Source organism: Natrix helvetica (genome assembly GCF_964273705.1).
Source record: "Natrix helvetica genome assembly, chromosome: 3".
NCBI classification, from domain to species: domain Eukaryota; kingdom Metazoa; phylum Chordata; class Lepidosauria; order Squamata; family Natricidae; genus Natrix; species Natrix helvetica.
The window spans coordinates 163346387-163357280 of record NC_138549.1 but is presented as its reverse complement, the minus strand read 5'-3'; the positions used below and the strand labels follow the sequence as shown (position 1 = coordinate 163357280).

At 35.7% G+C, this 10894-nt stretch overlaps 1 protein-coding gene across 3 annotated transcripts in view; it reads right to left on the bottom strand.

Moving 5' to 3' along the window:
* The window catches only part of EDN3 (endothelin 3), a 66060-nt gene that overhangs the window by 18102 nt on the left and 37064 nt on the right, over positions 1-10894 (bottom strand). For 2 of the 3 annotated variants that reach the window (XR_014175030.1, XM_081948892.1), the window contains exons 3-4: positions 5451-5621; positions 3366-3474 (exon numbers count right to left, since the gene is read on the bottom strand). Coding sequence is in view for 2 of the 3 variants with exons in the window: in XM_081948892.1 (XP_081805018.1) it covers positions 3399-3474; positions 5451-5621 (247 nt within the window). In the remaining variant the exon portion in view is untranslated. Of the gene's footprint in view, positions 1-318; positions 1581-3365; positions 3475-5450; positions 5622-10894 lie in introns of those variants that run through there. The other variant, XM_081948891.1, reaches the window with a different exon arrangement.

Genomic DNA, 10894 nt, shown 5'->3' with positions numbered 1-10894 from the left:
AAACAGTTTCTCAAAATTAGGGGAATGAAAATAAGAATTTAAGTAAAATTTCAGATGGATTATAACTTTGTTTTAGATGGGAAAGTCAGCTTGTCATATATCCATGTCACATAAATGTGTTACACAAGTTTGAAAAGTTAACAGCAGTTTGTAATATGTGTTGAGAATCACCTTATTTAAAGAAATGCACAATACTCAAGGAGATATTTTTCAGTACAATAAATAATACATAATTCCAACTGGAAATTATAAAAGTGTGCCAAAAAATAGAAAACTAATTGAAATATGACATGAGAAAAATATCTTACTTTTGTAATTAGAATAATTTATTTATGTAATATACTCATATGCACATTTATATATAATATATATATTTTTTAATACAAGATATTTTCTTCTTTTGCAAAACAAAACAAAACGTTCAGTATCACTTTGCAAATATTATGCAGCCACTTTGGGAGTTAGCTTTATTTTCCTGACTTTTTTGTTCTGCAGTAGGTCCAAGAGTTAATGCATTCAGCTCAGAGTTGTAATAGTTGTCTTCTAATAAACTATAGCACTATATATGTGGGGAAATCCCAGTTTTAATCAAGTGTCCTTCAAAAGGGTTCCAACTGTTGCCAGTGCACTCGTTTCTCCTCTTTGAATAACAAATGCCAAATCAATATCCTCCTGACATCTTCTTTAAATCAACATGCAATCAATTCCAGTCACAGGGTCTATTCTGAGCCCTTTCTTCAGCTGTGTTGAAATATCACAACTTCAAGGAGTAATGTCAGAACTCCAAATAACTGTTTACTCAACCCTTCTAGAAATTAAAATTAAGGATTACATCCCTGTCATTAGCAAAATGTATTTTTAATCTTTCAGAGTTTAGACCAAATGAAGGGCTCTGGAGCGCTGTAGCCTTGGTTAGATAACTGTAGTATATGAATCCTTATCTCAAAATTTATCCTGTAGATTTGTTTTAAAATTCAATTTTATTGCAGGGATCAGTTCTTGGATCCAATAATCTAAGAAATACGTAATTCTGTTAGCTTGCTATATATTATAATAGTAATAGCCATTCTTATTTCATCTGCATAGATATTGTCATTTTTTTTTAAATGCCACTGAAATTACAAAAAAACAGGTTTAAGATTAGGAAAATTGTTTTTTTTCTAGCATACAAGAGATGACATCATATATAGGTACTCTTCTAAACTGTACCAATTTCTTTCATGGCATCAGCCTGCAGGAAATACGGCACTTGTATACACATATACAACAAGCAAGTGAAAGTGGTATTTTTCCTCGTTATACATCAGCATTTCTGATATAGTGGCAGGAGCTGTCCTCTGAATCTTAACATCATTATCATTCATCATTGTCATCTTTCCCCATGGAACTATAACCATGTTAGAGATGATGGTCAGTGCAAGGTTTTTCAAGCACGCAAAGTCATTTGAAAAAAAAACCACCATTCAAGAAAAGGAAACATATACTGTTGGAAAATCCATCTGAATATCTGGGCACAATGTTGACTTTTTGTGAGGAGGGTTTTTTCTTCCATATCTTAGGTAGTGTTCTCAATGTCTTACCTTGGGAAGAAAACACATGTGTCTATCAATAGTTAAGGAAAAAAAACAGCCTCATTTGGACATATATTTGTTGAGCATATTCCACATTACAAAAGCATGACAATTATCATGGCCAAAGGTGGCTTGAAAAATAATAAACAGATCCTGAGTCCACACTACCTTGTGTGATTACTATGCAGACTCTAGGTCAACTGTTTCTCAACTTTAACAACTTGAAGAGGTATGGACTTCAACTCCCAGCATTCTTCTTCTGAATGGCTTCTGAAGTTGAAGTCAACATACCTTTGAGTTGCCAAAGAAATACTGCTCTAAGTTCTTAAACTGGGAGTAGTTGCACCCAAGAAAGTGATTTGGATATATCTTGGGGGTAATGATGCAATATGTAATTCATTGTTTGTGACATGAGGATCCATCTTGAGACTGCTGCTCCAGATGCTTGGGTAAACAATAAGACTATAAATTCTGGAATGTGTATCTGTGTTTGTTTGTGTGTTAATGACATGATTTGAGACTGGGAAAAGGGGTAATTGGATCAACCAACAAATCTAAAATATCAAAATAGGACTTGCAAAAAATCCATTTTAAATTTTCATTGCTTTTTTTCCCAACTACCCCTGCCTTACAAAAGTGTCCTGTCTGGTGTGAAGAAAATTTATACCTCCTAGAGAAGAGGTGCAGAGCCTAAAACCTTAAAAGCCTCTAGAGGTCTAAAGGCTACCCCTGGACCCTTTCCAAATGCTGCAACTGAACAGTGATTTCTATTACTGCACAGTAATTTAAAATACTGAATGTAAATAATTCAGTAAATGATGAAATGCATAGGACAGCATCAGCTTAACTGTATTTAATTCATTTTGTTTGCTCTTAGTTACAATTACTGTATGTTTCTACTCCTGGTTCTACCCATTTTTTGTCCTGACTCATCCAAGTCCTGGAGTGCAGATCCAACCCCTTAGACAATAACTGAGTACACTCTCAGAATGAACACAGTTGTACATTCCTGCCCTAGGGATTAATATGAACTTCTCTGTTTGGACTCTCCAAAGTCTTACAGGACAGTAGCAGAAGAAATTTCTGATATGAATCTATCTCCATTTTTCCTTTGGTCATGCCCTATAACTGAAAGAAATGTTGTGTAGTACTGTAGGAAACTGGCTTGAGATTATTTATTATTAAGCACAAAACTTTAGAATATTAGGGATATTAGGAATGTTTCTGCAAGAATCAAATGTATGAGATAAGTTTTTAAAAAATCAGTACAGGGATACACATTCAAGTCCAACAGAAGATATTCTACTGCCTCCTTTAAAACATTCAAACATTGATTCTGAAAAGTAAAGCAGAACATAACAAGAGAATGAGATTATGGAGCCTTCCACAAAGGGTAACCTTTTTGTTCTCTTGTTCCCTCCTAGGTCCTCTTTCCTCTTCTAAAGAAAAATCTCAAAATCATTTGAGATCTTGAAAGATAGTTCAGAGTTCTCCAAGAAGGTTTCAGTATCACAAAAGATTTTAGTGTTCAGAAGAAAAATCCCACAATATAGCTTACTCCCAGATATCTATGCACAAGATAGCAGTCATTTTATTCCTCAAAATGGAGATACTGCTCTTTTAGTACACAATGCTGGCTGGATGTAGATCTGAACAAATACTATCGCAGAGCTGAACAAATCTCTCAGAAGGGTACTTCAAAAAGGGAGCAAAGCATCATTAAACCATGATTCATAATTTCATCTCCTGATTCCTCATACTACCACACATTCTCATAATTAACATAGATCATACCTCTCCAGTTCAAACCAGGGGAATTTTTCTAAGTTACTGGGTAAGAGCACGCTTTTCTTCTTGAAGAAGAGCTCTTCCTGCTGGGTGATTCATTTGCTTCAGATGATTGCTGGGGATGAGAAGTTTTTTTAAAAAAAATATATGCTTTTATCCACTGGAAGGTACTGTAGCGTATGTAGAAAATGTCTTGAAGGGTGAGATAAACATAAGAAGGGAGGCAGAAAAATAAATGAATCAAATCTGACCAATTCCAAACAGAAGATTGAAACCCAGCTACTGTCTTATATGTTCTTTTTTTCAAGGGTGCTGGATTAAGCAAATGTTGTCTAACCAAAGGATAGATAACACTTTCTCTCTTCTTGTCCTTCAGCTCTCTCTTACCACCAGCCCATTTTCTCATTTTCCAGCTCTCTCCTTTCCTTTCTTCCTTTTCCCACCTGATCATTGTTGAACAAAGGGAAATGGTCTGAACCAGAAACATGAACCAAATGCATTTCATATTGAACAATGCTTATCACTCATTCTTATTGCATCAAAGAAGCCAACAAGATATTCTTTACATAGATATTACTATGTTCTTTTAATTTTTCTATATTCAATAAATTAGCTATGATAATCTGCTAGGCTTGCCTGATCTTAGCTGAAACGTGGATATTCAGCCTTTTTAATATACACTGCTCAGGGCAACTTGTAATAGAAACAAAAATCTCAAGGTTCTAACAATTTTCTGTACAAACCTAAATAATTTTAAGAATCTCTATGTTGCTCTTAAACACAAGTTTAAAAAAAAAGAAAGAAAGAAAGATCCAAACAGGAGGATAAAGTAGAATCTACATGGGTTAAATTGATCAGAGCTATCCAACAATGCCAAAACTTTCACTAATGACAAAACCTTTAAGAATATCAAAGTGTCTACATTAAATCAGATCAAGGTGAGCTACTTCCTCTGTCCACTTTCAACAGTACCAGCCAGATGCTTTGAAAAGCTCACTCTATACCTTCAACTTTACTATTTACTCAGTTTCTTCTCAACAAAAAAAAGGTTCCAAATAACTCTCAAAGGCAATAAGCATTAGGGATGAATGAAACTTCAATTCAAAACTTTGATTTCCTTGAAGCAGCTTTTCAGACAATTGATCTTCCAATCAATTTGAAAAGTGGACTTTTACATAAGAATATACATGTTTCTGTTGTATTGCATTTTCAAATTAAATTAATATCATTATTTAAACTGAGTCTTCCAACTTCAGCTTCCAAAGAAAACACACACATCAATAGACAAGTGTCCACAAAGCTGTCACAGCATTTAAAATCTAAGCCCTTCTTATGTGGGCATTCATCCATGTGGGAGCACCTTCCATGATGCTGTGCCATGCAGCTGTAGCATGTATGGGAATTTTCATGAACACACAAGCTGTGCCAATCATCTGTGTTCCCTAGCACAACTAGTGTTTTCCCATCCTAAATAGATGGAAAGGTACTGTATTCAGACGAACATTACCAGTGAATAATTTCTGCACCAGAAAGATATTTCTGATGTAACTGGATCTGTAGGAATAAAAGACCTGTGATTTAAAGGGAAAGGGTATATACCAGTAGTGGGTTTCAATTTATTTTACTACCGATTCGCTCATTCACGCACACAGGCAGAAGCGTCTGGGCGGAGCATCCCACTGTCGCCACTACCAGTTCGCCCAATCCGGGGCGAACCGGCAGAAACCCACCTCTGGTATACCTTTCCATGTTTTCCAATTTTTAACAGATGCAGATATGTTTGGGTGGCATTTTTGCCACAGTGGAGTCAGCAAGTTGGATGACTATATAAATCTGTTTAATAAATAAAAATGAATTTTAATAACTTCTTTTAAATTATTTAGTTCTGTATATCACTGTTATATCTCTCTCAATATAAAAATGATGAAATAAAAAGCTTCAATCTCTAATGTCGTTTTTGAAACATCCATTCGTTTCTTAATTACTTTCCTTTAATAAATCAGGTTTCTAATATTAAGGGGCAAGAGGTGGAAATCTCTTTTCATTCTCCCAAGCCATGTGTTAGTTCTTTGAAATATCAAGGTATCTTACCATTGGACACTCCATGTGCAAAACTGCATGCACAACTTGTCATGTCGATCTATGCAAGAGCAGCGTGGTGGAGATTTTTCTGATGAATGCAAGCTCTTGTGGAACTGCTCTGTGGACCTTTTGACCCGGAAATTTCCCCTGTAATTAGCCAACCCATATGGAACAGTTTTCCTGTAACAAGAGATGCAGAAATATCATCACATTTCAAAATTATTCTTATAATTCCTCCTATGAGTAAGTGAATGAGGGATAGGAGCTCTGCTGGGAACAGCAGTAGAAAAATATGGAAATTCTTCTCCAAACCAAATTAAAATCCATCGCGAAAATGAGTAAGAAGCTTAATAATGTTCACCTTTATTTTGACATCTAAAGAGAAGGGAAAGGAACCTTTACCAGGAGGCCCTAAGATTTCTACTTGAACCCAAGTTCAGCATGTCTCATGGCAGAATTTCTATGCCAGATATGCTGGAAAACAGAGAGATATAGGTTACTTACTAATTGCCAACCTGTCATCTTAGGCAATAGACATTCCAGACCTCAAGCACATGTGCAGTCTTATCAGTTTTCAAGTGGGGCGTTCAGGGGGAGGGGGGAAAGATCACATATAAAGTCTGGAAGATGCCTTCTCCCATTACATTCACTTAGCTGCAACAAGTCACTTCTAATTTATGTGATCCAAACCAACCATCTGAAAATGTAGTGGAGTTTAATTTTGAAAAAGATGATAAACCTCTTTCTTTTCTTTGTTTTCCAAAAAGCAGAAATTTCTCTTATTCAATGTTATTTTCTGCTCATACAGAATTTAAAATTTTCAACATGATTTTATTTTATTCCTTGTAGAATTTAAGAAATTGAATCACCTAAAATTTTCATGGAATTTCAGATGCATCAAGTAACAGCAACAAAACTTCAAACTTTAATTATTGAGGAAGGACTAAGTACTTTACAGTAGAATATAACCTAGTTTATTCTAGATCTCACAAAGAACAAAATTGACTACCTGACACATTTAGAATACAGTGAACAGGAATCGGAAGGAATAAATAAATTGATAGTAGCTTGTTTCTGGTAATGTTTTTCAGGAAACATATCGGTCCCCCCTCCCAAATCATCAAACTATTTTCAGCAAGCAAAAACATGACCAATTTCTATTGAATTATAGTAGTGCCTTTATGGGACTAAAGGCACTGTGGTGGCTCAGCGGTTAAGATGCTAGGCTTGTTGGTTGACCTGAGCTCCACATGATGGAATAGCTCCCATCCTCAATACAATACAATACAATACAATACAATACAATACAATACAATACAATACAATACAATAGCAGAGCTGGAAGGGACCTTGGAGATCTTCTACTCCAACCCCCTGCCTAGGCAGGAAACCCTATACCGTTCCAGACAAATGGTTATCCAACATCTTCTTAAAGACTTCCAGTGTTGGGGCATTCACAACTTCTGGAGGCAAGCTGTTCCACTGATTAATTGTTCTAACTGTCAGGAAATTTCTCCTTAGTTCTAGGTTGCTTCTCTCCTTGATTATTTACAGTTCTTTAATGCCCTATCCATCCTTGTGTCCAAACTACTGGCTTGCATTTGGTCTCAGATGGAAGAGAGAGGGCAGACGATGAAAAGGGCATGGCTCAGTTCTAAGTTGCTTATCCTAGCTCATCCTAGCTCCTGTCAACCTAGCAGTTCGAAAGCATATAAATGCAACCCGATAAATAGGTAATACTTTGGTGGGAAGGTAACAAAGCTCCATGATGTCATGCTTGCCACATGACCACGGAAATGTCTTCAGACAATGCTGGCTCAATGGTCCTGAAACAGAGATGAGCATCACCCCCTATAGTCAGCAACGACTAGTGGAGTAAAATCCACAGGCACTCCCAATATTTACAATGGGAACAGAGGAAAAGAGAAAGCATTTATCAAGAACTTCAACTATCAATATGTGCATTCCATAGTTCTTTAGAAGGACAGAATTTGTTTTTAAAGCCAGTTTAGTCCTTAATTAATTCAAAAACTGTGTGAAATCTTGTAATCACTGTGTTTTAGATGCATGCAGTGATTTAGTTCCAGAGTACTCAGCTTCCTACATACCACATGGATTAAATTACTCTAGAAATGGGATAATATTCACCATTGGGAGAAATTAAGGCTATCTAAGTAATTAAGCATTGCAGTGGATTAAATCCAAATAAACTAGGATCAAATTTTGCTGTGTATAGTTAAGAGTCTACACCAGTGTTTCTCAAAGTGGTCCGTACCGCCCCCTTGGGGGGCGTTAAAGAAGTGCAAGGGGGTGGTAGGAAGTTCCGCCTTACATGGGGGCGTTGAACGTACAGAAGGGGGCGTTGAACAAATTCTATTTATTACTTGTTCTGCCGGACTCACACAGCAGTCATTGCGCGCGGCACGTGGGCAAACCTGCAACACCGATCGTTGCTGTTGGAAACATGGCTTTCATACGAGCAAATGTGCACTTCCTTAGTCAGTCTTGGGTCTAACATTGCGTCCCCAGTAGCGCAAGGAATAGAAAATTCAATAAAATCCCATAGAATGCTGATCAAATTTCTATGATATCCTATTCAAATTTCTATGGCTGTGCTACTGGGGGTCTAGTGTTTGCCGCGCGCAGTGTGAGTCAGCCTCCTTTCACTGCGCCAGGAATGGAGGCTTCCCCAGTAGCACAAGGAATAGAAATTTCAATAGAATCTCATAGAAAGGTGATCAAATTTCTATGGTATTCTATTTAAATTTCTATGGCTGTGCTGTTGGGGTTGCTGGGTCTTCTTCCTTAGAGTTTAGGCGTCCTTGGCACATCTGACGAGCGAAAATGCCAGTTTCAGATACGTCCTTCCCTTCTGTCTGAACAGCCAATCACGTTACAGATTGTCATTTGTGTGTCAGACGTCGGAGATGCCCAGTAATTACTACCATAGAGTTATGAATAGAATTTCATCAAATTTCTGTGGTATTCTATTGATATTTCTATGAATATTTTTTTACTGGGATTTTTCAGAAATTTGAGTCATATACCCGGTGGAAAAAAGTCATAGAGTTATGAATAGATTTCCATAGAAATATTGTAAAATTCTATTGATAACTCTATGGCTTTTTCCACCGGGATGATGATGTTGTTAATCGACGGATTTTCAAATTAATTGTACTATCAGCCATCCTAAGATAAGGTGAGTGTTTGACCACCTCTATGGTCGTTCTAACCATTAGAACTATTGTTATTGATATAGAATTTAAATAAATATTTCGTATAAGTCAATGTACAAGATTACAACATCCGTGCTTCAATATCTTGTTATAAATTAATAGAGTTCAGTCATCAAGCTGGCCTATTGTTTCTGGGGCTCGTAACATAAAAGCTAAGCTGCTTGCAAACTAGGATATAGCAAGCACTTGCAAACATTCCTGTAACATAAAACGTCTTTTCTTGCAACTGCTTGCATAGCCACACGCAAACGTAAAAAATGCAACCACTTGCTTTTGGCAATGTAACATAAACCTCCAATCCGCTTGCAAAGCCGTTCGCAAATTTGCATGCAGCTGGAGGCGCTTGCAAAGTCACCTTTCTATGATTCATCGATGAGAATGAAGAAAAAGCCATAGAGTTATCAATGGAATTTCCTAATACTTCTATGACATCATGTTCATAGATCTACCGGTGAAAAATTTATTTACATGTAATACATTTTGCAATTTAATACATTTTGTATATTATACAATTAAATAATCTTTAGGGGGCGGTGGCAAATCAAATTGTGTCTTAAGGGGGCGATGGTTAAAAAAAGTTTGAGAAACACTGGTCTACACGTATTCAACTCTTTTCTCTCTATGATTTATTAAAATATGTTTTTATTAAAGGAGAAAAGAATAAGCATGGCAAAAAAATTAAAACATATTATGCAACAAACTACATATGAATATGAGTGTAAGGGGATATGTTTGACATATAATTACAACAATATGAGACATATTCATTTCAGGAAAAACTGAACTACCCAAGATATAACTTTGAGAGTTTGGGATTTTGGCTTTTGTTTTGTAATCGAGATATATTTGCCAGCTATTAATCTCAAGAGCTTATCAAATGAACAGCAAACACAACCATTAAAAACAGCTAACGAAGTAACATGTGGAAATTATACAAAATCTTAAATTGTGCAGTCATTGGCCTATTTAACATTTAATTTAGCAAACACTGCCTTATGCCAAAGCGTATCTAGCCCCATCTAATCTTTCCTGATAAAATCAAATTTTAATTTGTATCAATTATGCTATATATTTAACAAGAGAATAGGGAGGCTGAATTTAAGAACTTCAGAACACAATGCTATGTGGTCACCTTCTTGAATCTGGTGTCCTTTAATGCCCCAACCATAGTGACTATCACCATTGGAAATTATAGCAGCTGGCACAACTCACTTTCAGGGCTTCAGGTTTTAAAAAAAAGGATGCCTGCCACTTTAGGAATAAGCAGGACATGATGCATTGAATTATCAGTACTATACACCAAACAATGTGGCCATGTTTGAAATAAAATAATAACAACATAAAATAAGAAAAGAATAAAATTGACATTAGAAATGGTAATACCAAAACAAAGTGAAGGAATGTTGCACTCCCTGTGACATGATGTGATAGAAAGGGGTGCTTAGTTTCTGAATAAAACAAACACAAAGGTCCATTTTATAGTGTAAACATAAGGAGGAATTTATCAAACAGTTCATTTCTATTAGTGTGAGTTAAACAAAGGCTCTTACTACAAGCTTTAATCATCTCATCCTTATAAGAATGCCTGAGTCAAACCCAACTCCATAAATAATCAATATTAAAAAATGATTGTCTGCACCTCCTATGTTTCTTTTTTGTGGGACCACACTGCTTATATCCCTATTTCCATTTCAATGGGAAGTATTATTCCCTAATTAAGATAAAAATTTAATATATTTTACACAAGCAATTACAATCCACAATGTTTAGGCTGCAACAAATTCATTAATCTTTAAATTACCGTAAAACATTTTTGGGCATCAGATACCCATTTTGGGGGCATCATGGTTGGGTATCAGACCACCATCTGGTAAAAAAAATTCTGCAATATTGGTTACAAACTATGATTTCAACCAGCAATGTAAATTGAACAGATCTATCATTTATTTTGTAACACCTAAAAAGAATATTAAATTCCAAAGCTCAATGATAAATTAGAATCAGGACCATACACACAAGTCCTGTCTGGTAAATAACATGCTGCTCATATTTTGTTTAGCCAAAGTTATGCTTCTTCTTCTCTTAGTAATAATTAGCAAGACATTGTCTGAATTCAATCTCCATGTCTGTATGGAAATTATATGAAAAAATAAAATGTTACATTAATTAGTGGTTTAAAAAGGCAAGCAAATATGCATATCCCTCCCCATTTAGTTA